At 32.8% G+C, this 27,876-nt stretch overlaps 2 protein-coding genes across 2 annotated transcripts; both read left to right on the forward strand.

Annotated features, from left to right (window-relative positions):
* The first annotated feature begins 737 nt into the window (after positions 1-737).
* LOC111419554 (protein 5NUC-like) lies at positions 738-2,685 on the forward strand. Its single transcript, XM_071201432.1, has 3 exons — positions 738-1,086; positions 1,138-1,922; positions 1,979-2,685. Exons 1-3 carry the CDS (start codon positions 757-759, stop codon positions 2,595-2,597), a joined length of 1,734 nt encoding a protein of 577 aa, XP_071057533.1. The 5' UTR covers positions 738-756; the 3' UTR covers positions 2,598-2,685.
* Positions 2,686-16,615: 13,930 nt separating this feature from the next.
* LOC139432688 (uncharacterized) lies at positions 16,616-17,818 on the forward strand. Its single transcript, XM_071201451.1, has one exon. The coding sequence runs from the start codon at positions 16,616-16,618 to the stop codon at positions 17,816-17,818; it is 1,203 nt and encodes a 400-aa protein (XP_071057552.1).
* The last annotated feature ends 10,058 nt before the right edge of the window (positions 17,819-27,876 follow it).

Raw genomic sequence — 27,876 nt, forward strand, 5'->3', positions numbered from 1 at the left:
CAGAAAAGTTTCATTGATGTAATGATTGAATACTTCGCCCGAATTAAGAAGGTTGTTGCCAGCATAATTCTTATACATTAATTTCAACAAATCGAATTTGTAATATTGATAAATGCATTATAGAGTCACCAAGAAAAATCTATAACATTTTCATAATATCGATGAAACTTTCAATGTGACAATGAAGTTGCTATTAATAAACAGCGTTTATTAATAATACGTATAAAATTTCTTTCAGTGTCCTATATCCGGACAAAATAGCAGTCGGCGCGTGATAAAAATGAAACGCTACCATTTGTAGCACCAGTTTTATTTTAGCTTTACACGTTTTTCATCGCATCAATGTCGAATCAAAAACAAACTACTGAATTTATCTATAACTTTTTAGCTCACATTAAAATCGTAATATACATTTTTCTCTTTGTTTCGAGGGAAATTATTTCTGTGGTGATATTTCAAAGGGGGTGCAAAATATGGGCCCCAATCGCTCATATAAGCATATTTAAGAAAAAATGTGGTTCATATGCCTATATGTGGGGAACGGTTAGCTTGCTTTGAAACTCATGGCACGAAGCATTTCGGAATGGAAATGGTCGGAAACCAGACGCATTACGACGTTAATATATCTCACCAAAAATACTGGAATATCAGAACCCTCGTGTTTAAATGTACGGTATATAATAATTTATACTTATATTGTAACCCTAAGTATTAATGGATTACGATATAGCAACAATTATTTACTGTTAGTCAATTATGTTGACATTAACAACGTCATATTTTCTAATTTACGCCGTGTTATTGCAATTGATTCCTGTAAAATCAATTGAATTAGTGATTTACCACACAAGTAATATTCACGGTTATTTTGACGAAACGTACAGTTCAATAGATGAAAAACCAGTTGGTGGATTTGCTAGAATTGCATACGTATTGAATAAGGCTAAAGAAAATTATCGCAAAGGTAAAGGACCACCTGTTCTTTACTTTGATTGTGGAGACGTTTATACTGGTAGTGCATGGTTTACAATTCACAAAGACAAAATCGCCACGGCGTTTATGAATGCTATAAAACCGGATGCTGTGGTGTGTTTTTCCTTGCTCCGTTTAATCCAAATTGCACAATATTTGTTTTAGTGTTTGGGTAATGCGGAATTTTCGTATGGATTAGATGGGTTAATGCCATATATCTCGAATGTCACCTTTCCCGTGGTGGTGTCAAACCTAGGTTTTACGAGAGAACCCAAACTTGAAAAATTAATAAAACGGAAACATATAATTAAAATTGAAAAGACAATTATCGGAATTTTAGGATATATGAGGAATCGCAGAGATTCTTTCGGTAATTTAGCCCCTACTGTGGATATTTTGGAGGAAGTTGAAATTATAAATAGTCTTTCCGAATCTCTTCGAAAGGTGGATGGAGTTCATATAGTTATTGTATTGAGTCATGGTAGCTCAGCATCAGATATGATGCTGAGTAGGTTAGTGAGATACGTCGATATTATTATCGGCGGAGATTCTCAAATCTTTTTGTGGAATGGTGTACCGCCGGATAATGAAAAACCAACCGGTGTTTATCCCACCCTTGTTCAACGTTCCGATGGGGCTAAACTTGCAATTGCTTATGTACGTGGTAGAACAAAGTATCTTGGAAAATTACACGTATCGTTTGATGAAAGACGTTTTAGAGGGCAGTATAGTGGTCAACCTATTTTGTTGGACGAGTCCATTGGGCAGGATACATTTTTCTTAGAACTACTTGAGACATTTCGTCCTGCAATAACTGAGGCTAATGAAACATTTCTTGGTAAGTGCAGGGTTGTATTGAATGCGTCGTCTTGTAAATACGATGAGTGTAACTTTGGAAACTTGATAACGGATTCGTTTGTTCGATTTAACGCTAAACGGTATTTGTCTAAGTATGAAATTGATTTTATCTATAAATAATTTTTGTAACAAATATCTCCTATTCAAGATATGAACAAGTTTCAAACGACATGTGGTCGGATGCTGCAATAGCCATAATTAACAGTGGAGCAATCCGTGAAAACATCATTCCCGGAAAAAGGAAGAACAATGTCTATAAACTCGACATATTAGAAGCACTCCCTGTCGACGATTTACTTTATTTAATTAAAATATCCGGAGCTGATTTAATGTTAGCTTTAGAGCACGGCGCTAAAGGTAACGAATATAAGTTAAGAAATGAGTTTTTACACGTATCTGGCTTGAAAATTGTTTATGATTTCGCTAAACCAGAAGGTGAACGAATAAAATCCGTTTTTGTGAAATGCGCATATTGCAGAAACCCTAAATATGAGCCTATCCATAATAGCAGTTTCTATGGAATTGTAACTACCGAGTATTTAGTGAACAACGGGGATGGTCATCTATCGTTAAGCAGCGGCAAATCTAATTTTTTGTTTACTACAAATATGTCTAACATCATCGAGTGCGTAATGGAGTATTTTGATACATTTCAAGTTCTTGCCCCTGAAATTGAGGAACGAATTATAATTGAAAATCCATTTTCTGTTGCATCACAGCTTAATTTTTTAGATTTATTTTTGATTCTTATATTTCTTATTCTTTAAAACAGCAACAGTTTTTTGACGTAGCATCCACAAATTGTTAGATTTGGAATAAAATATTATGTAATAAAAAATTCCGGTTTCATATTTACACATCAGGTATACCATTTATTTTAGGAGATGTAAAATAAGTTATAATATGAATTAAAAAGTTATAAAGTTTCGTTTATGTTATATTCACTAATAAGGTGGTTTATATTAATGAGAAAGGTGCATGTTAAGCATTAAATCGATTAGTAAACAAATCGTTCTTTCAGTGCCCATGAAACTCTATTAAACTTCGAATTTTCCAGTCATCAATTTTATGGTCCCGTGTGGGAAAAAAGTCCCATCGCCAATAACGGTTTTTGCCCATCACGGTTCGCTAATTCGCCATCAAATATTAACCGTTCAATTCGTGCTTACTAAACCTAAGGCTGGCAACGTTTTGCTGAACGAGGAACCGTCCTTGGATCTAAACTTGTAACGCCTGGTTGGTTACAGTTAATTTTAAATAACGAACGTTGGCGATAGAGCAAAGAAAAGCGATTTCTTTGTACTATTTTATATTATAGAACATCGGAGTCGTGAGATTGCAATCATACGAAAATATTGCATGTTAACGGATTAAAACGTGTGTGTACGGAACTAATGTAAATCTCCACTCGTTGATAAAGTTGATTATCTAGTAGAGTAGATTTTCAGTTTCATCTCATGGTCGATGGCTCGTTTACGCAAGTGAATTTCGGATATTGCGGCTAACGTATATAGGCGCCCATTATGTATAGAATATAGCAGGGGTGACCAAGCTCTGTGATAGTCCGAGCCATTTTTCAATTTGAAATTTTTCGCGAGCCGTATTAAATACGTATATATTAAAATGATATGCAAAAAAGGTATTACAAAACATTTGTTTACAAAGAGCCGCACTTTGGCCACCGTTGGAAAATCAATATTATTTATTTTGTATATGTATATCTTGGTAAATGTTGACTTTATAAAAAACATTTTATACAAAAGTTGTTTAATATTTTATTTGCCATAATAAGACTGCATTCAATTGTTTTTAATTCAGAAAACAAATGAGTAACTAATAACACTTGAATTTTTTAAAATGGCAATGTACTCTTTCGTTTTGCTCATTTGATAGAGATTACTTTTCTCTTTACGATGACGTAAAATTTTCGTACTCTTACATTAGAAAATTTTTGAAAAAAATGTAAATATTGTTTATTAATAAAAATTAATCAATAACATTAATCTAGATATCCGAGATCGTCAAGTACCTTGAATTATTACCGTAAATTAAATTTTCATACAAAATAAAACAAATAAACGAAAAATTAGTGTACATTTCCAATAATACGAGGTACTTGACGATCTCGGATATCTAGATTAATGTTATTAGTTAATTTTTCTTAATAAACAATTTTTACATTTTTTTCAAAATTTTTTTGATATAAGGGTACTAAAATTTTACCTCATCGTAAAGAGAAAAAATCTCTGTCAAATGAAAGGGTACATTGCCATTTAAAAAACTTCAAGTGTTATTCGTACTCCTTTGTTTTCTGAAATAAAAACAATTGAATGCTGTCTTATTATGGCAAATAAAATATTAAACAACTTTTGCATAAAATATTTTTTTATAAAGTTGATACCTACCAAGATATACAGGCTATCTCCGAAATGCGTGTATAACGGAAGACCACAGATTCCTTGGCTCAAAATAGGTCGATTTAAGTTAAGTTATCTATATCCAAAGTTGCTTCGTTTCGCCGCTAGAGCACTTCAAAGTTAGCAAACAAATTCTTTTTCACAAGTGACTACCTAGGTTCAATTAACGACTTTTTATGGTTTTTGATACAATTTTAGAAACACAGGAAAGATGGAAAAGTCATGTGTTCCCGGATATTACTCCATATTCTTCTTTCTGGCCGGGCACCAATTACATTATTATAATTTCTGAATAGCCCATTTAGTTCTGAACCGTTTTTGTTTCATAAGATTTTGATTACATAAGTGATTAAGCCAGAAAAAAGGTATTTTTAAATATCTTCAAGTCTTGTTTACACCATTGCAGTTACAAAAGTTACCTCACCGTAGTTGGCACTGATTTCAACTAATTGCAATTTATGTTTAACGTGAATACAATATCATTAATTGATCAAAACCGTGGGAATTCAATGATCCTAAAAGCATACAGTGTTAGGAAAGAACGTAGTCCTATTTAGTTGTTTCAGTACTAAAGCTTTTAATCAATTCTCAGAAACAAAAGGATAATGCATGTGTTATTGCAATGATAAAGCCTAGTTGCTTTGCATTTAACTGTCAGTTAACATCAATAAATCGTGTTTAAGGTTATTTTTATAATGGATACTAAAGGAGATACTAAGATACTAAGTGAGTTCCTAGGTTCAATTAACGTCTTTTTATGGTTTTTGATACAATTTTAGAAACACAGGAATGATGGAAAAGTCATGTGTTCCCGAATATTACTTCATATTCTATTACTCCAGAAAAAAGGTTGTTACGCCTTAAAAAAAAAGGAAAACTAAAACGCACCCGAAATGAAAATTATGATAATTTTTGAAATTGTTACCCGAATGACACACAACCCGCAAAACAATTTACGTTATCATTAAACCTAACCAGTTTGTTGCGAACTCCCCGGCAAACTCGTTTGGAGAAGGGAAGGTTCCATTTATTTAAGGCGCCACACAATCCGTTAATTCGCAACGGGCACTGATTGTGAAGTGATGTTGGAAACAAGAGGTTCATACAATAACGAAAATTTAACAACACAAAGATATAGAAAGAAAATAAAGAAACTCAATAGATGCAGGTAAGCAAAATGATATATATATATTGCAAAAAAAAAATCAAATAAAATAAATTATATAGGTAGGTTAAATCAAATCAAAATTAATATCAACCTAACGAAAAATATATATAAAAAAAAAATGAAACTAAAAAGATTTAATTGGATAACCAAAAAAAAAAAACTAAATGAAACACCTGATTGACCGCGACACCGATTGTCTACCGCAAGTATTTGTTTCAGAAATCGATTAAATTAAAAAAAAATTGAATTTCAAAATAATAACCAACAAAAAATTCCAATTAAACTCTTTTACAAAAGTAAAACAAATTATAATAAATTGATTCGCAATTTCAAAACAAAACAAAGTTATATATCCTAAATTTAGTTTGTATGTTACTCTTTTTTTTTTTCTTTTAAAAAAAAAGATCCTAAATTATACTAGGTAAGTATTATTATAATGTACAAAAAAAAATTGAATTATCAAACTTAATAAGTGAAACAATAGACAGACAATAAAGTAGATTAAAAAAAAATTCAAAGTTTAAAACTAATTGTTGATTTGACTTTAAGTTGTCTTCCTTTTTTTTCTTATATTTTATAGTCAACTTCGAAAAGGTATGAGTTGGATGATCTTCAGCAGCTTCCTTCAAGATGGTATGGTAAGGAATGGATATCCAGTGGTATTGAAGTTATTAAAATGTGCTCAGAATTTTAGGACCAAGAATTTCATTAAAAAAAAAATGGTTCCCCCCCCCCAAACTTTCCAAAATGTCTATCTACGCTGATTTACACTCGTCGTTGCTTTTCTTCACCAACGGCGGAGAGAATTGTCACCAAAACCAAAGAGACCGAGTTTTCAAAACCCGTCCGAATTTATACTCGACTCGAATTTCAAAAAAAAAAAAGTACCTTATCGCGCAACTCCCAAAAGTAAAAGTCAAAATAAATACTGTAGGTATTAAAAATCTGTCTTTTATTTAAAAACTAAATCCCTTATTAACAAACAAAAAAAACCTCCCTCCCAAAAAAAATTAATAAGATTATTAATAGATATTTTGCAAACAAAATTTTAAAGAAATAAGGAATAACGACATCTAATGGGTAAAAGGAAAGGTAAGGACAAAGGATTCTCAAATTCTGCTGCTGAAACAACAAAAAACATAAAACAAATTTTGCTACCTGTCTATTGAGAAGAAACACTAAGAAACAGAAAAAAAAAAATAAAAACGTAACAAGGTATTTTTAAATATCTGCCAGTCTTGTTTACGCCATTGCAGTTATAAAAGTTACCTCATCGTAGTTGGCACTGATTTCAACTAATAGACTGCCTAAGTCTGCCGTCACAGAGATGGGCGGAGCTTATACTGACTCCAAACAATTTCGTTGATAACCACAGTTGTTAACGATAAATCGGCAAAAAATTTCATTTGAAATGTGATCACTTAGTTTATTTTATTTTAACACTAATGAAAAATTGCATATGGTGATTTACCGTTAGCAACACAGTTAGCAACGGAAATGTTTGGAGTTGGTATAAGCTCCGCCCATCTCTATGACGTCAAGGCTTAGGTTGTCTATTGCAATTTATGTTTAACGTGAATACAATATCATTAATTGATCAAAAGCGTTGGAATTCAATGATCCTCAAAGCATATGATAAAACATACTTAGTATGCTTTGCATTTAACTGTCAGTTAACATCAATAAATCGTGTTTAACATTATTTTTATATCTTACACATATGATGAGCAAGTAGATATGATTTTAGTTTATGGCCAATGTCTATTTCATGGTCGCAAAAGCGTTCGAGTTTATAGCGAAAAGTTTCCTAATCGTTGAGTGCCAAATCACCAAACGTTTGGAAATATCGTAAGACGTCTCAGGGAAACAGGTAGCTTGAAACCGAAACACACAAACTGAAATTGAATAGTAAATTGTTGATTGCAACGAAACATTAATAAACGAAACTTTCATAGCGTATGATTATTATACGCTATGAAAGTGTTCAAGCCGTATCTATTAATAAACGATAACGTCATGTTGGACATTTTTCGGTCTTGATAATTAAGTCCACACTGATCGAGATACAAAGTGCATACAGAACAAAACTATGAAAACAATGTAAAAAGATTGCCACTGTTATTCCTTTGCTATGCGAAATATTTTGCACGTTCTAATTTTTCCCGTTACTCGCTCGGTTCGACAATGTTGGCACCGATGTAGCATTCCCGTAGCACCCCTAGTTTTTGACCGAGTAAAATTGAAAAAGGGATGGCTGTAACGAGTGAGCGTTTCTACTGTCGATGGGTCTGATGTGACGAATTCAGTAATTGCATTTACTCTGCCAGATTTGCTATACGTTTCGCTGAAAGATTCCACCGTTCGTTAACATTACACGCACGCGCTCTGACTACGGTGAAAGGTACAGACGATTACTATTATTATTATTATTAAATTACGGTGAGATCGTCTTTCATTTCTTTGCCTTTTTTTGGATAAGGTCTATAAATATCTCGACACGACACCATTGATACTTATTTCAAGGGACGTCCACTTAATATGTCACTCATTCAAAGTTTATTTCGGAGATAATAAAATTCATTCGCAAAACAAAAGTTTCAAAGGAATAGAAAAAGGATAATAGTGACTTCAACTGGAATAGACGACATCGTTCCTCGTCTTTGCGGTGCCTTGTCAATTAAGCAACAAGTAAATGCGACTATTCGGGGTGTACGGTCCAGGTTTAATTAAAGAAACAACTTTTTAAAAAGCTAATATTTCGGTTATTTATTGTAACCTTCCTCAGTGCATTTTATAGTGCTAGTTATATATTATTCCCGGAATGACTGACACCCGACGATTCCTGGAATTAAGATTACTATTGTTTTTATACGCTTAATTAGATTTTTCTTTGTTTGTTTCAATTTCCGTTTATTCATTTTTTAATTCAGTCTGTACGAAACTATTGTAGTTAAAACACCAAGAAATAAAACTTTTTTAAAAACGGTATCCGAATCTTATTGTTTATAATGGGCGCAGTCAGTAGGATATTTTCGTCGAAATATCCTTTTCGGACTATCCCGAGCAAAAATCCAGTGCTGAAGTACCAGGGCGCATCCAGATCTAGGATCCATCGAGGAAAACCAAGCAGGTCGTCGCACCAATGGAATTTACACTGGTGATACTGTGAGTAATTTTTCTTGTTGATGTCAGGCTCCTCTATCTCTCCTGTTGATTCATTTGACGAAAACAACGCAGATTTAGGGCAAAATTTAGAGTTAGATTTAGATTTATTTGAAAGATTTAATAAATTAAAGTTAGAAACTCAAAACGAGACACAATTAGTAGAATTAGGAGAAAATTTGCAAATGGCACCTCCAGTATTAGATATAAAAAATCTTAGTATAATTCCTAATTTTGACGGGAATCCGAATAAATTGCATAGATTTATCGAGGCTTCAGAAGCAATATTAACATATTATTTTGATACAGCAAATGCAAGTAATTTTCAGAATGTTCTATTGCTTAATGGCATATTAAATAAATTAGAAGGTATTAAAAGCAAAAAAATATTAAAAGCACCCTTATTCAAAATTTTGGAGACCAACGCGATGAAAATTGTTTAAATTAAGGTTTGGTTAATTTGAGACAAAAACCTAACGAAACATCTTCTCAATTTCACGAACGAATAACTCATTTACTTAATACGATCTGTAATTACATTGATTTAAAATGTGACGCTGAACAAAGAGACAGTAAACGCGATTTTTTCAAAAAGCGAGCATTAAAAACATTTTTAGCAGATCTACGAGAACCTCTAGGGTCTATTATAAGAGCCATGAGACTAGATAACAGTAGTGTAAAAAGGCCGATTCTGGACAGGAAGTGATCCTGATCCTCCCTCGCGCATGCGCAGTGAAGCGGATATGACGTCAGCGCATGCGCAGTACGTGTATGTAATGTTGGTTGCCTACCTCGTGGGGCGCCACCTAGCGGTAGATAGCGGAACTAACCACCTAGCGGTGGGTGGTGAAACTAACGCCATGTTGGTTGGTTGCCTACTTCATGGGACGCCACCTAGCGGTGGGTGGTGGAACTAAGGTGGGTGGTGGAACTAACGCCATGTTGGTTGCCTACTTCATGGGACGCCACCTAGCGGTGGGTGGTGGAACTAACGCCATGTTGGTTGCCTACTTCATGGGACGCCACCTAGCGGTGGATGGTGGAACTTAGCGGTTTAGAGTTCCGTAGGGTGCGGTAAGGGGGTTGGGTGATAGATGGCGCGCGTAAATTTAAAATTGGTGTCACCTAGCGGTGGAACGTTGAGTGATAAATGGCGCGCGTCTGGGCGTTCTAAATCAAAATCCCATAAGATTTAACATAGGGGAGTCCGAAATCACATTTTATCCCTACCACTACCTCCTTTTGAGGTTCTGACCACGCCCACATTTTAAAGTCCCAAGAACCCTCTTTTTCCGGAAAATTTGAATGCTGCTATCTAACACCACGATGACGTCATCGTCGATACATGAGGACACAAAGCTTGGTGTTGCCTGATGGGCGGTAGACGAACGAAATATACATAATACTTACTTGTTATAGGAATTGAACTGATAGCTGCAAGGAGAAATCTAGAAACTTTAAAGTCAATAAACCACCGAAACCTTTCCAGTTTATTGCAGTTGAACAGAACAAAAAATAAAAAAACAAAAATAAATATTAATTTATTAATTAAAACATAAATTTAATAATACAATTAGATTAATAAACCTCCGCGATACGTTTTGGTAAAAATACGAATAAACCATCCTACAAATCAACAACTGATCGCCATGTAGATGATGTAATCCGCTTCACAGACGTAAATCACATATAATTTATTCACTTCTAATTCAGATATGTTCTTCTTCGGGGCAAATTGATACTGCTCTATAACTGATTTAAACGTGACATACTAGCTTGAGTTGCTTTATAACGTGAGCGAGCGGTGTGAGCAGTAGTAGAAGGTAACAACTGACTTCTATATGAAAATTTTAACCGTTTATACCATCGGGAACAACCTTGAAAAATGTTAGAATGTGTGTTGCACAACAACAACAATAACTTAAACGTTTATACGTAATTAGACGAATATAAAGTTGTTATACAATGCAAATAATATATTATGCATTTTATTTTCTCGAATCTTCGCCGCACCTTGATTTATTGACAGTGTATGCAAATAGAAATGCAAATGAAAATAGAAATTTAAAATGCAATAAAATAAAGTTGACTATAATACAATGTATGACGTGTTTTAACTGGAATAAATATGAAATCGGTTCGATTTAAGGAAGAGATTGAGATTTATGAAGTAGAGTGTGATGATGTACATAAAAGAGCAAGAAGTGGACGGGGATGGTTAGAGGCGGTAATTGATAGACAACGATTTCAAAGACGTATTAAAGAAATTGAACGAATTGTTGATAAAATATTGCGTGAAAAATTGTTAAAAATGAATGAATAAATAAAACTTAATAAAATATATATTGTTTTAATTACTTTAGTTTTAGTATACAGTTGTATAAAACCTATTGATGCACAAAAGAAACGTTTAAACAAAACATATAATTTGAAGGTGGAGGAGATAAGTATACTACTAAAATAAGGGCCAGATAACATATTAAAAAAGTTGTTTTATTTAAAAAAATGTAATTACTACTACACAATATCTGATTTCTTAATCCAACTTCTTTCATCTATTCCAAACCACTTGACGTACATTCTGTTTCCTTTCCGTTTTAGAATCTTTTCAATCAACTGTATGTCAGGATAATGAGTCCGTTGTAATTCTTCAGTATAGAAAGCTCCTTTAATGTCATCACCTTTCAAATCTTGTAGTAAATACGTCACTGGATTACTATATTGAATCTTAACAATTTTAAAAACTTCATTGCTCCAGTTAGGAGTATACCCTTTGGTGAACACACCACGATGTTTAGATATTCTTACAAAGTCATTCAAATGAAATTTTGTGTGTAATGTTTGACTTTGATAATGTGTTTTTCTATTATAAACAGTACGCAATAGCTTTTCCTCATCCGCCTCTATTGGTTTCATACCTGTAGTGGAATGCTTGCGGGTATTATATATTAATAAAATTTGCGGTAATAAATTTAACCATTTAAAAGATCCCTGAACACTAAATTCTTTCCACATTAAACCTTTTAAAGTTCTATTTAAACGTTCAACGATAGATGCTTTTAACGAGCTAAACGTAGAGTAATGATTAATTTTTAATTTACTCATAAGTGACATAAAATCTTTATTATAAAACTCTTTTCCTTGATCGGTTTGAAGGTTTTTTGGTACGTTTGCATCCTTTAAAATACTTTTCATTGCTTTAGTAACATCTTTACCTGATTTAGTTTTTACCGGAACAGCCCATGCATATTTGCTAAAGACATCAATTACAACGAGTATATAACGATAACCACTATTTTGTCGTGCATAAGGTATCATCTCTACTAAATCAGCCTGGTATAAATCATTTATCCCTTTAGTAAGTACATGTCTTCTTTTAAAATGTATTCGAGCAGGTTTATGAAGTTCTTCAGCTAATTTTCTTTTAATATCAGAGGACATGTTAGTACGATTTCTACAAACAGTGTATTAATCGTCGCAGTAGGAGATGGAATGAATTTTAATCTGTCACCTTTCTTCAATTTGATACCCTTCCCATTTGAGCTATCATAAATCCTATTGTTTACTATAAGAGTGGTGTCCGATGGCACAATGGTGATAGAGTAAATTTCTCCTGATTCAATAGGAAAAATATAATATCTGTTGAAATTACTCAGCGCATAACTATGTCCAGCTTTCGCACCAGTCAAAGTAATATTCAAATAAGAATAATATTTATGTTCTATTGAGGAGGAGGAAGAAGAAGAAGAAGAAATATGATGTCCGAACTTGTGGATAGTCATAACTAAAATGATATAATGTATTGTAGGTTTATACAATTATATGAGCTTCTCGTAACTCTTCTATAATACTGTTAATTTCATTACCATGTGACGTATTACCGGCAAGCTGAGAGGCTATTAAAAGTTTTAATCTATCTACTAATTCATTAGGATCATCCCAATAAATAAAATTTGACCGTTGATTATTGTACTGCTGCTGCATGAGACCTTCACCAGTTCTCATACGAACAGGAACGCTTTTTACTCTAGTCCGTCGTACAACTCCTTCCGTTGTATTTAAAACAGGTGCAATTATTTGACGATACTTGTCCGACTTGTCACCCATAATTTGTTTGCTTTTATCTTGATTTTTGTTTAATGCTGCTGTTGTTTTAAGTATTTCAACGTAATTCTTTTGATCATCACTGGTATATTGTTCTGGTTCCCTCTTGAAGATTAGCTCATACAGACCTTTCGTACCCTTATAAGTTTTATTTGCAATGGTTATATCATTCGTTTTACTACTAAAGAATATTTCACTATTTCCAATGGTATATTTATCAGTTAAAATATCAACATGAACTCCCTTGTTGCTGGAATCGAATTCATTGCTATCATCTCTTACATAGCCCTCAATGTAAGATCTTGTTAGAGGAGCAAATTGTTCCAAGTATAAGAAAAATGATTCTTCAGGAATATTCATAGTTTCTGGTAATGGAGATACATCTGCTGCTGTCGCTGCTGCTGCTGCAGGTGGTGATGTTTGCGTTGGTTGCGGTGGTGGTGATGGAGATGTTGCAAAAACATCTTCATCATCATCGCTTAATATTGATATTGTTGGTGATTGAGGCGCTTGTTGTTGTCGATGAAGTTCTGGTAGACGTGATGCTTGCACTGCTTCTGATACTCTTCTTTTCTTTGTAGGTATTACTGTTTTAAATTCTTCTTCTTTAACTTCCTCCGATTTAAGCTCCTCCTCCTCCTTCTTAACTTTAATAGGATGTTTAATTGTGGAAATTATTTTTTTTAAAGGGGTTGTTACTGCTTTATATTGCTGTTGAAGCAAATGTTCGGATTTATGTTTCCTTGCTTTTAATGTATCCAATTTCTTTTTCACATTTGCTCTTGTTTTAATAAGCTTTCGTGTTAATTGTTTTGAGTCCATGTTTTCTGTACAATGAATGAACGGTTACTGACTAATGCATGTGCTTACTGTAGAGTTTTATTGAAACTATTCAGGCCGGTTTTAACCGATCCGTTTTATCCGATCGGTTTTAACCGATCTGTTTTATCCGACCGGTTTTAACCGATCAGTTTTATCCGACTAACCGCATTTATCGGTTGTAACACCGATACTTTATCGGTTGTAACACCGATACTTTTTCGGATTCTTCAAACCGAAACCTAACTTTCGTTTTACTTTCATCGCATTAGTAACAAACCATGCGTTAGCTTTTTCACCAATCGATGAATCTTTCGCCAATACTCTTTTCCATGCTTCTTCAGCTAATACTTTATCTGCTTTATGTCGATTGTGTAAATCTGTGTATTGTGTATAGGCTAAATCGTGACGTTTACATGCTCTATCAAGGTCATTAATACCAGGATCTCCACGTGCTAAGCGTTTCATAAGATTTGTCCCGGGTCCACAGAACTGATAGCCGGGTAAATGCAGCTCTCCACCTGTTCGTATCACTAACATGACTGATATAGAAACATACACAATCACAGTTTTATATAGTAATGAAACCCATTACGATATCTACCATTGTTCATATCGTCCTCCTTACTGATTACAAAAAATCCAAATCTATCTTTCCAACACATTGAACACATTTTCTTAAAGACATTGAATTTCATATCGGTTGTTACATGATCATTATAAATATGTTTTAAATTTAGATCATCTTGTTTGAAAAGTATTAAAAAGTTTGCATTATCACGTATTAAATGCTTTGGAATATGTGTGTAACTCTGACATAAATAAAAACTATCTATTGCCTTATGTCGTCCCATACAAAAATAATCACGAATAATTGATTGTTTATCGCATGCTACATCATCAAATATAAAAACCGAATCTTCATTCGCTTTAGAAGGATGCATTATGTCATCACTACTGCTATACTCATAATATCCTAAACCTTTTATAGGCTGCAGCAATTTTCTCAAATATTCATATTTGTTTTGATACAATGACTTTGAATACACATACACATTTTTAAATGATAGTCCATTAGGATCCTGTAATAAGCTAATTATCAGATTTGTTTTACCAGAGTTAGAAGGTCCGGATATAATGCAACGTAGATTATTTGGAAATAAATAACTATGCTTTCTGTTTTGAGGTGATTGATTATTATTAAATTGCATTGTTACATCATCAACACTTAATGTGTAAGGTTGTTTTATCACTTTCATGTTTATTGTATAACTAACTATTATATAAGTTTGATTTTGAATATATAATGTTCATTTGTCTGTTGACCATTGAAGCGATTATCAATATCATCAATATTTAATGTGTAAGGTTGTTTTATCACTTTCATGTTTATGGTATAACTGACTCCTTTATAAGACTGAATTTAAACATATAATATTCATTTGTCTGTTGACCATTGAAGTGATTGGACCATGAAGAAAGGAGCAAGTGGAAAAGCGATTTCTTTTAATAAAGCCGTTAAAAATGCTAAAATAAAATTAAAAGAGTCAAGCACTAATGATTTCAAATCTGCTGCAAAGTTAGCTTTACGTGCCGTAAAAGGTATTGTCAAAAAGAAACCTCGTTCTAGAGTTATTACAATTCCAAAAAGCGGTGGTATACTTCCGCTCATTCCAATTTTTGCTGGTTTAAGTGCATTAGGAGCTCTAGCAGGTGGCACTGCTTCCGTTATAAGTGCTGTCAATAAAACGAAGCAAGCACAAGCGGCACTCAAGGAAAGTCAAAGACATAATCAAACTATGGAATCAATAGCTTTAGGTAAAGGTCTGTATTTAAAACCATATAAAAAAGGATTAGGTGTTTTTTTAAAGACACGCCAAGAAAAACCATACAACAGCAGAAAGCGCTAACAAACGTTGACTTGATGCGTTATGTGAAAATATTAGGGATACCAGAGTTTAGAGGGATATTCATGCAAGATAAATTACCTGTGCGTATTAATAATAATGAAAGAGGTATTATTAACTTGGATAGTGTGAAAGGACCTGGTACTCATTGGACAGCCTATATTAAAAAGGGAAATATAATTACTTATTTCGATAGTTTTGGTAATTTAAAACCAAGTAAAGAAATTGTCAATTATTTCAAGAGTGCAGGAAATAATGTAATTATTAAATATAATCACCATCAATATCAAACCTATAACACAAGTAATTGTGGTCATTTATGTTTAAATTTCTTATCATCAGACGCATTATAGTTTCAACAATCGAAGGATGTGGACGTTTGATTTAGTAGGAAAAACGTCTGTTCTAACAGCAAATTATCACCCTGCAATAGAACTGAATCCTAATTATCAATATGAACTGGCACTTGTAAGCTTTGATGGATACAACTCAATTCCAAATATTGACGAAACAAATAATTGCTTAAAAATTGATAATGAATTGATAGCACTACCAACAGGATCTTATGAATTAACACACATTTCGAATGCCATTAATAAACAACTTAAAGAAAAGAATATTAAAGGTGTGAACTTTAGCCTACAAGCAAATGAGGATACTCTACAAGCAGTGATCACATGTAACAAAACTATTGATTTTAATGTAAACAACTCCATCTCAACAATATTAGGATTTAATAAATCAGATGTACTGGATCCAATAAAATCCCCGCATAGAGCTCGCAATATTGTAGATATATTTAAAGTAAATTCTATACAAGTACTATGTAGCATAACACATGGAGCTTATCACAACGACATACCTGCGCACACTATCTACTCATTTTTCCCTACAGTACCTAAAGATTATAAAATATCAGAAACTCCCCACAATTTAATATATATGCCTCTGAATACACAAATAATTAATAATATTACCCTTAAAATAGTTGATCAAAACGGATTGTTGTTCAATTTCAGAGGAGAAGTCATCAAGATAAGACTACATTTAAAGCTCTCTAGTAATAATGGTTCTTAAGGTAAAAGGTAATATAAACCCACAAAATCAAACCAATACTTTTAGTTCTCTTCACACTGTGAAACAGTTAACACCTCAAAACAAACAATTTCTTGAATCATTAGGTTTACAATTAATAAAATAATAACAATATGAGTATCTTAAACGTCTCTGATAAAGTACAATTTGATAATTCACTCGTACGGATTCAGTATCATAATCATTTACCATACTCATCAAATTCTTTTAACAATAGCGATGAAATTCGTATTGCAATTCAACAACAGGACGTTTACACGTTACCAAGTCAATCTTTTATTTACGTACAAGGGAAACTATTGAAAGATGACGGAACCGTTGATAAAGATTCAAAATTGTCAGCAAATCCGATCGCTCATATGTTTAGTGAAGTACGATTTGAATGTGGAGGGAACGTAATTGACAGAGTAAGAAATCCAGGAATAGCTAGCACATTAAAAAATCTTTGCTCATTAACAAGATCGGAATACTATCATGCCTCTAACGCAGGTTTCGAATATCCAAATGTTAAAGTAAATGAAAATACAGGAGATTTTAATTTTTGTGTTCCCTTGAAATATTTTCTTGGGTTCGCAGAAGATTATAATAAAATTTTGATAAATCTCCGTCAAGAATTAGTTTTAGTACGCAGTAATTCAGACAAGAATGTTATCGAAAGTCTTTTACCTAATGTGGCGATTACTATTAATAAAATAGTATGGAAAGTTCCTCATGTTTCTGTAGCCGATGTTGAACGTTTAAAACTTTTAGAGTACATTGAACAAGGAATTGAATTGGACATGGGATTTAGATCATTTGATTTACATGAATACCCATCATTACCAAAAAATAGACAACACACATGGACAATTAAAACATCTACTCAATTAGAAAAGCCCAGATACTTTATATTAGGGTTTCAAATCAATAGAAAAGATAATCCGTTACGTTCTGCATCACAATTTGACCACTGTAATTTAACAGATATGAAAGTGTTTTTAAATAGTGAGAAATATCCCTATGAAGCTTTAAATTTAAATTTTAAGACAGGTCAAATTGCAGTTTTATATGAAATGTATTGTAATTTCGCAAAGACCTATTACGATCGAGAACTTGCAGAACCAATGTTTAACAGAGATACATTTTTAGCACATACACCGATTATTGTAATTGATTGTTCACGGCAAAATGATATTTTAAATGTTGGAACCGTTGATATTCGCATTGAATTTGAAACGAGTGAAGAGATACCTAATGCTACTTCCCTCTACTGTTTAATCTTACACGATCGTGTTTTCAAATATGTTCCTTTAACTGGTATGATTAATCAAATATAGATCAGTTTGTAAACAACTCTATCTCATCGACATAACGTTTTAGTAAATTAGATGTACTGGATCCAATAAAATTCCCACACAGCGCTCGAAATATTGTAGATATATTTAAAGTAACTTATATGCAAGTATAATGTAACATAACACATACCTGCATAATTTTACTGAAACATAAATAACTTTGGAATTCGAAATACTCAGAAGTTATTTATAATCATTACGTACATTCTTTAATAATTTTACAAAAACCTTTGAGTGGGGAGGTATCTATAGTTATAAATTACATTTATTACAATATGAAGTTCAGATGTGCGGTTGTAGACGTTCAAGGGTTTTACGTCAACTGTAAATTCGAAGTTAAAGAATTTACTCTTCTGGATATTACCGCCACCGGCTACATTATACATTTACACCTAAAGCCGAGCGTACCATTCCAACGATTAAACGTTGAAGATCAGAGGTCAGTAAGATATTTAGAACGCAACCATCATAGGTTGATATATAACGATGGGTGGATAAATCAATCGGAAGGTCTAAATGTAATTGATGGTTTTATTTCCTCCTACGATCAAATATTTGTTAAGGGAAATCAAAAGAAGCAGTTTTTGGAAACACGTAACCATAATAATAATTCAATAATAACAGATATTGCGTTAGAATTTGCGGAAGAGGATGAAACTAAATTAAATTCAACCTCCAATCAATGTTGGTTTCACGTCGGCTGTTGTCCAGCGGTATGTTCACAGAACAATGTTTTAATTTTAAAAAAATTTTTATGTAAACAAAATAAAGTTACTTGTATTTAAGTTGCCTGAATTATTATTAGAAATATTCCTATTGTATTATTAAATTTATGTTTTAATCAATAAATTAATATTTATTTTTGTTAAAAAATATGCATTTTAATACTATCAAAATAATTGTATCTTTATTCTCTTTTACCACCATCACCAGATGGCGTCACATGAATTTTAAATTTACGCGCGCCATCTATCGCCCATCAGGCAACACCTAGCGCGCGTCATTTATCGCTCAACGCTTTGTGTCCGCATGTATCGACGATGACGTCATCGTGATAAGGCCCGTCGATCTAGATAGCCTCATTCAAATTTCCCGCCAAAAAGAGGGTTCTTGGAGAATGCTGCGCTCCGATTGGTTGAATTTAAAATGTGGGCGTGGCCAGAAGGAGGTAGTGGTGGGGATAAAATTTGATTTCGGACCCCCCTATATTAAATCTTATGGGAGTTTGGTCCAGAACGCCTATAGCTATACGCACGCTATCTATCGCTCATCAGATGAATTTAAAATGTGTACGTGGTCAGAAGGAGGTAGTGGTGGGGATAAAAAGTACTTTTGGACCCCCCTACGTTAAATCTTATGGGATTTTGATTTAGAACGCCCATAGATATATGCGCGTCATTTATCGCTCAATAAAAATTTTAAAGCTACATGTATTTTAATACTACTTTATACAACTGTATACTAAAACTAAAGTAATTAAAACAATATATATTTTATTAAGTTTTATTTATTCATTCATTTTTAACAATTTTTCACGCAATATTTTATCAACAATTCGTTCAATTTCTTTAATACGTCTTTGAAATCGTTGTCTATCAATTACCGCCTCTAACCATTCCCGTCCACTTCTTGCTCTTTTATGTACATCATCACACTCTACTTCATAAATCTCAATCTCTTCCTTAAATCGAACCGATTTCATATTTATTCCAGTTAAAACACGTCATACATTGTATTATAGTCAACTTTATTTTATTGCATTTTAAATTTCTATTTTCATTTGCATTTCTATTTGCATACACTGTCAATAAATCAAGGTGCGGCGAAGATTCGAGAAAATAAAATGCATAATATATTATTTGCATTGTATAACAACTTTATATTCGTCTAATTACGTATAAACGTTTAAGTTATTGTTGTTGTTGTGCAACACACATTCTAACATTTTTCAAGGTTGTTCCCGATGGTATAAACGGTTAAAATTTTCATATAGAAGTCAGTTGTTACCTTCTACTACTGCTCACACCGCTCGCTCACGTTATAAAGCAACTCAAGCTAGTATGTCACGTTTAAATCAGTTATAGAGCAGTATCAATTTGCCCCGAAGAAGAACATATCTGAATTAGAACTAAATAAATTATATGTGATTTACGTCTGTGAAGCGGATTACATCATCTACATGGCGATCAGTTGTTGATTTGTAGGATGGTTTATTCGTATTTTTACCAAAACGTATCGCGGAGGTTTATTAATCTAATTGTATTATTAAATTTATGTTTTAATTAATAAATTAATATTTATTTTTGCTTTTTATTTTTTGTTCTGTTCAACTGCAATAAACTGGAAAGGTTTCGGTGGTTTATTGACTTTAAAGTTTCTAGATTTCTCCTTGCAGCTATCAGTTCAATTCCTATAACAAGTAAGTATTATGTATATTTCGTTCGTCTACCGCCCATCAGGCAACACCAAGCTTTGTGTCCTCATGTATCGACGATGACGTCATCGTGGCGTTAGATAGCAGCATTCAAATTTTCCGGAAAAAGAGGGTTCTTGGGACTTTAAAATGTGGGCGTGGTCAGAACCTCAAAAGGAGGTAGTGGTAGGGATAAAATGTGATTTCGGACTCCCCTATGTTAAATCTTATGGGATTTTGATTTAGAACGCCCAGACGCGCGCCATTTATCACTCAACGTTCCACCGCTAGGTGACACCAATTTTAAATTTACGCGCGCCATCTATCACCCAACCCCCTTACCGCGCCCTACGGAACTCTAAACCGCTAAGTTCCACCATCCACCGCTAGGTGGCGTCCCATGAAGTAGGCAACCAACATGACGTTAGTTCCACCACCCACCGCTACGTGGCGTCCCATGAAGTAGGCAACCAACATGGCGTTAGTTTCACCACCCACCTTAGTTCCACCACCCACCGCTAGGTGGCGTCCCATGAAGTAGGCAACCAACATGACGTTAGTTCCACCACCCACCGCTAGGTGGCGTCCCATGAAGTAGGCAACCAACATGGCGTTAGTTTCACCACCCACCTTAGTTCCACCACCCACCGCTAGGTGGCGTCCCATGAAGTAGGCAACCAACATGACGTTAGTTCCACCACCCACCGCTAGGTGGCGTCCCATGAAGTAGGCAACCAACCAACATGGCGTTAGTTTCACCACCCACCGCTAGGTGGTTAGTTCCGCTATCTACCGCTAGGTGGCGCCCCACGAGGTAGGCAACCAACATTACACGCACGTACTGCGCATGCGCTGATGTCATATCCGCTTCACTGCGCATGCGCGAGGGAGGATCAGGATCACTTCCTGTCCAGAATCGGCCTTTTTACACTACTGATAACCTTGCACAAGCTTTACAGTATATCACTGAAGAAGACAACATTAGGTATTACCAAAGATCCCAAACGTTTACAGCTCCAATTGTCGCTAAAAAAACAAATACTCACATGTTTAACAATTCACCTAATGTTCTTTCTAACAATCAGCAATATAATCGTTCGCCAACAGGTTTTAACAATCAGAATAATTTTCATCAACACCAATTTAAACCACTACCTTATTTTTCAAATCAGATGACGAATCAATTTCCACGTGGCCCAATAAACATCCAAAAATATCCAAACCAACAACAGCAAAAAATCGTAACAAATTCACATGTGTTCGGAAAACCACAAAACGCCTGGAAACCTAATCCAAACGCCCAGAGACCTTTGTCTAAACCAACACCTATGAGTAGAGTAAGTTCACGGCCCTTCCAAATGCATAATACAGAGCTTTTCGAGAACACACCTTCTTGTTCCTACCCTGCTCAAGAGTTTAATCAGTTCGATCAAGATTTTGATAATTATTGTTGCCAAGAACAATACCCGTATTCTCAAGAAACAGTACCTGAAGAGGAATATCACGATACCTCTGAAGAACGTATTGACGAGCAGACAAATTTTCATTCAGGCCCCGATCAAATCGGTCCGGGTTAGTGGAATCCTATACTCTATCAGCTCAAGATCTATAATCTATCATCAAGATCTTTTATAAATCCGCATATCGCATCCAAATATTTTACGACCCATTCGAAGTTTCTTCAATTTATCAAACATCTCGACATAATTATTACGATTCTCTAAAATTTAATCTGTTTAAATTTCATGATTCCTATGATATATAGGTTTAGATGTCATAAAACTATTAAATATCCAATTAAATTTTAAAAATGCTAAACTTTATACTCCTTACTGTGTACTGCCTATTAAATATCAAAAATCTGTCCCAAAAATTATCTTTAAATTAAAATTAGAACCACACACTCGTATTGTAACTAAAGTTAGAGAGAGAAGAAGTTACAGTACCCCAAAAAACTATTCAAAATTGTGAAATACCCGAAACACTTACTGTTGTTCAGAATGGCTTTGCTTCCGTAGAAATATCTGATAAAACTGGGAAAGAAATTAATTTACTTTTAATTAACCTTATTGAAACCATTGCATTTAATAACACCGATTTCGAATTATATCACATAGACGTTAACCTATCAAACGCTAAACAGGATCTAAATATGGAAGAATTAAATCGCACTTCTCGCATGAATTCTGAAGAAAAACACCATATATTAAAATTATGCAAAAAATATTCTGATATCTTTCATACAGATAACCAATTTTTAACGTTCACCAACCAAATCAAGCACTGTATAAAAACCAAAGACGAAATTCCGGTTTACACAAAATCCTATACAGTATGTCCCCGGATCGAGTTACAAAGAGGAAAAAAATTTTTGTTACTGATTTTTCAAACTTATCTCAGCATAAATAATGCGTCGGGATATGTTCAAACTACTAAATCGCATGAATTTTATACTCTAACTATAAAAGTTAACTAATTATTGCAATTTTTATGTAAAAATTGGACTTTTTTCTAAATTCAAAATTTTTCAAGTTCAATTTATGATATGTAATCATAGAAACCATAAAAGTTACAACTTATGTTGGTGAGATTAAGTCTTTTCATGCGATGTTAACCGTGAAAGAGATATATAACTTTTGTTTTTGAAGTTAGAAGTTTTATTTTTAAAAACTCTTCAAAAATTAAGTTATTTTTATTTTAGAATTAATCAAAGTTCAAACTAACACTATAACGACGTCGAGCGAAATGAATTAATTATTAAGATTTTCGTGGCCTTTTATACTATTTTCAGAAGATTTATGCTGAATAAGGGCTTTTTATGGAAGTTTCTGGGGATTCTAGGATGATTCATAGTTCTTCTTAGATATGGTGACATATAACTCCTCCCTCTCTAAATTGGACATTCTCCTGGATGTCTTCTTTTCTTGTTGTTTTATAATGTAGATATCTTCTGTGTAGATACTTATAAATGACGCATATTATAACAATTACAATCATTATTATTGTCACGTAAATTAATACATTATTTTTGTTTGCGTTTAAATTTAAATATATATTATACATATGGTATATTATTTTGTATTATACCGGTAATATTTTTTAACATTATTTGAGGATGTTTTTCAATTTTAATATTTTCAAATTTTATTTTGGTTACAAAATTTCTTAAATTTTTGTTAATTTTAAAATAATTTTGTATTACGGTTCCGTTAATGTTATACTGACACTTATTATTGTTTACAATTTGATATGTACCTTTTAATTTTAGGATTCTAGTTAATTTTCCACATGTTTCTTTAATTTCTACATTTTCTTTTAAAAATTAAAAAAAAAAAATTCTTTTAAAATTAGAATTGTTATATCTGGATGTTCTAGTATATTAATAGATTTGATATTTATTTCATATAGTTTGCAATATTTTATACTACCATGTGTCACAATTCACAATTTTCTTTATTGTATCGATTAATTTGATTGAAACATAAGAATTCGTTTTGTTTTAAACTTTGACATGGTTCGTTCATTAAAATGTACGTATCGTTATTAACGGCTATAAATCGTAATTCTGGTTCGATTTGAACATATGTCTATCATTTGATAATATTGATACTCATTATTATCAATTATAGGTACCTGAATGATAAAAACGTAAACGTTTCGTTTTTGGTATGCTTTTACGTTTAACATACTTTCAATTAAATACTCATTTTCAATTAATACTTCAAAAGGAAATTTATGATTATCTTCGAAATTAATATTTTTCATTTCTTCAATTAATTTTTCCGGCGGTATTAATAGTGAATGTAAAATATTTCTTTTTGCCAAATTTATGATTTCAATTAAATCACTTAATTTTACGTTAAATTCATGTAAATATGATATTTGAGCATGTAATTTATCTTGTTTTGATTTTCTTTTATTTAAATTATTGATTTCTTGACTTATTTGCATAAAGTTATTATTAATTTTATCAGTTGTTTCATTCAGATAATTGATAGTATTCATATAATTGTTTGAAATATGATTTTGTGAATCACTGATTTTAGTAATTATTTGGTCATAACGTTCAGCATCAGTTTGATCTAGATTTCCTGTGACAAACTTTATAGCGTTTCCTAATAGATTTATTAATCCTCTTTTATGTCTGGTTTTTAAATTTAAAGCATTGATTTTATAAGAAATCTCATTATCTAATTCTTTTAACAATTCTGTTTCAGTAAAATTATTATTTTTATTTACAGACTTATTTAATTTAATTTTACGCGAATTGAACCGATAGCTGCAAGGTGAAATATAAATACTTTAAAGACAATAAACCACTGAACCACCGAAACCTTTTCAATTTAATATTAAAAGCCTAGCAGTTGAACGGAAATACAAACAAAAAAGATGCGTGTTTAAGAGATATATAAAACTTACTTATTTAATTGAATTTAAGCGGATTGAATTGATAGCTGTAAGGTGAAATAGAAACAACAAAATGATGTGTTTAAGAAATACATTTGTTATTATTTAATTTTTAAGAATATATAATTTTTATAATACAATTACATTTATATTAATACAGATGAACATCAGGGTCATCGGTCGGAAAGTTTTTACGTTTCAAGCTTCTTGACGAAATCCAATAAATATACAGGGTGTGTTTTACCAATGTCTTTTGCACCCTTATAAATTATAGACATTTTGCTAAGTTCCATAATTTCTTCGTCGGTAATATCTTCTGCGATGCGTCTTGGTAAATAAATTACGAATCCAGCCTCCAGTTAAAGTACCACGGACGGCCAAGAACACTTTTTAAGCCGTTTCGCACACTTAATCGGGTATGGAGTGTCTGTTTGAAGCGCAGAAATTGATTTTTTCGGTGGGAAATTGCACTGACCCAATTGACTTAGACGAGACATGATTTGTTTCGTAGATTAATAATAATAAAACGTAACCTGTTAGCTTGGAAATAGCTGTCATACTAAATAAATTATTTAGAACATGTAATTATATGTATGAAAATAATGGGGGTGGGGAAATGTGTAATAGAAGTTTCTAGAAGGATGATGCAATTCGCACGTCAGGTGTTATTGTTATCTAAAATGCAAATCAAGCAGTTTTTGTGTAATAGAAGTTTCTAGAAGGATGATGCAATTCGCACGCAGGTGTTATTGTTATCTAAAATGCAAATTAAGCAGTTTTTATTATTAAATCACCAAAGTTATGTAAAGTTCATTGAACCTCACCAACACTTGTTTCAACATGTTTAAACTTGTTTAAATTAAAATAAATATAATTTTTTAACGCAAGTATTCGTCAACATTCTTAATAGTAGTAAGTTTAAACTCATGAAATCATATCAATATATTCCATTAAGTAATAATTTATTTCAGATAAATTTTGCAAGCAAAATTCTCGAATTAATTTTAACTTATCCTTCGAAAATTGAGTGTTCATAATAAAATCAATGTAATCATTAAAATGCAAATTGTCTAATACTTTTAATTTGTATGAAATTAAAAATTCCTTAGATAAAATGTCTTGAACTTCCATCAAGGTTAATATAATCGGAATAAAAAAATTATTTTCAGGGTCCATATCTTCATATGTGATGCACACACAATTCTCAACGTCTGCAGTAACTCTAAGAATTCCATCCACTAACGGTATAATTTGGTCAGAAAAGTTCATTTTAAAACGAATGATTTTAAATACATTAATCAATTGTTCCCAATCTTCACGTAGAAAAGAGAGTATATGTGATTTCGATTCTACATCATTCCAAGATTTAAAAATCAATTTCACACATGTTATAAAACCTCTCGCCACACTAATACCAACTTTTATGTTAAATCTATCGATCGAATATAAGGTTTCACCAATAAATTTATTTTCTTTCTCTATATCATCACGAAACTTCTTCCATTGTTTATTAATTGATACCCAGTAAGGGCTTTCAGAAATTTCACACCCAGTGTTAACATCCATATTTCATCAAATTTAGTTGTAAACTGAATACATTAATTTTTTAATTATATGATATAACTCACACCCCCACCCTCTCCCAATAAATTTTACAACTATTATAATAATAAAACTACAATCAATTTTTTATTTAAAAATTATTATATTTACAACTTAAATACAAGTAACATTATTGTGATTATATAAAAATTTTTGTAAAATTAATACATTGTTTTGTGAACATACTGCTGGAGAGCCGGTGTGGAACCAACATTGATTGTTGGATGAATTTAATTTAGTCTCATCCTCTTCCGCAAATTCTAACGCAATATCCGTTAGTATTGAATTGCTGTTACGTGTTTTCAAAAACTGCTTCTTTTGATTTCCCTTAACAAATATTTGATCGTAGGAGGAAATTAAGGTATCAATTACATTTAGACCTTCTGATTGATTTATCCACCCATCGCTATATAGCAACCTGTGATGGTTGCGTTCCAAATATCTCACTGATCTTCGATCTCGAACGTTTAACTGTTGGAATGGTATACTAGCTTTTAAGTGTAAATGTATTATGTAGTCGGTGGTGATATCCACAAGAGTAAATTCTTTAACTTCGAATTTAGAATTGATGTAAAACCCCTGAACGTCCACAACCGCGATTTTGAACTTCATATTGTAAACTAACATATGACCTCATGTGTAATTTAATTTATAATTACAGATACCTCCCCACTCAAAGGTTTGTATGTATACATGGATTCTTGGAGTAGTATACAGTATGCTTTTGTATCAGGCGGAAAATCTTTACCGCTTTGAATTTCGATACGCACCTCACATGATGCGGATGGGGCGGCTTCTTCATCGTTATTCTTAGTGGTATCCACCACGAATAAAGGTCTTTTTTTAAAGCTTGCGAAATCCATAATCGGTTGTTTTCGAGATGTTTCCCAAATATATGGTTGAAATTCGGTATACATTTTATAGAGTTCAACATAATTTTCTTTCGCAAACTCCAAATTCATCGACTCGAATGGATAGCAGTATGAGTTTAGATATACTTTAAGATCTATAATGTTCAAGTGATCGAAAAGTGTACAATCTGAATTCGGCTGATCCTTTCGATTGGTTTGGAATGCAACTATAACGTATTGAGGTCTACCTCTGTTAGTTGTTGACGTGACCGACCAAATCTCTTTATTTCCCTTTCTCATTGAAGGTAGCTCATAAAAAGACCACTTCCGAAACGGTACGGGAATGTTTGCGTTTTTATTTAAACCATCTAACAGCTTCATCTTTATAGATGGGCTTGGGTACACATGTTTCGCCAACAATGTAACCGTTTTTACAGTAAACTCTGCGGTGCTAGAATCGGCTTTTGATGTAGATTTATAACAATTGGAGTCAGTACGACTTCTAACAAATCTAAATTTGAAGCGACCTCTCATAACGTGATTATAGTCCCTAAATAATCCGAAAATATGACTTAATGGGATTTGAAACGTGAAATCCTTGTTCGCACTAACTGTAGGCAAATTTCCTTCGGGTGGCCATTTTAAACCAGCTATTTCTAAAGATTTGCATTCCACTTCGTTTTGTTGAAGTAGGGTTCGAATCAATGATGTTAAACCGGGTTCACGTACCCGTTCGATTTCAGTACCGTTATGCTCAAATGCGATAT

Source organism: Onthophagus taurus, chromosome 2 (assembly GCF_036711975.1).
Source record: "Onthophagus taurus isolate NC chromosome 2, IU_Otau_3.0, whole genome shotgun sequence".
Taxonomy (NCBI): domain Eukaryota; kingdom Metazoa; phylum Arthropoda; class Insecta; order Coleoptera; family Scarabaeidae; genus Onthophagus; species Onthophagus taurus.

Coding starts and splice junctions, on each gene's coding strand:
- LOC139432688 (XM_071201451.1), top strand. CDS start 16,616: ATGAGTATCTTAAACGTCTCTGATAAAGTACAATTTGATAATTCACTC.
- LOC111419554 (XM_071201432.1), top strand. CDS start 757: ATGTTGACATTAACAACGTCATATTTTCTAATTTACGCCGTGTTATTG. Junction 1,087..1,137: donor CTATAAAACCGGATGCTGTG/GTGTGTTTTTCC, acceptor TATTTGTTTTAG/TGTTTGGGTAATGCGGAATT. Junction 1,923..1,978: donor GCTAAACGGTATTTGTCTAA/GTATGAAATTGA, acceptor CTCCTATTCAAG/ATATGAACAAGTTTCAAACG.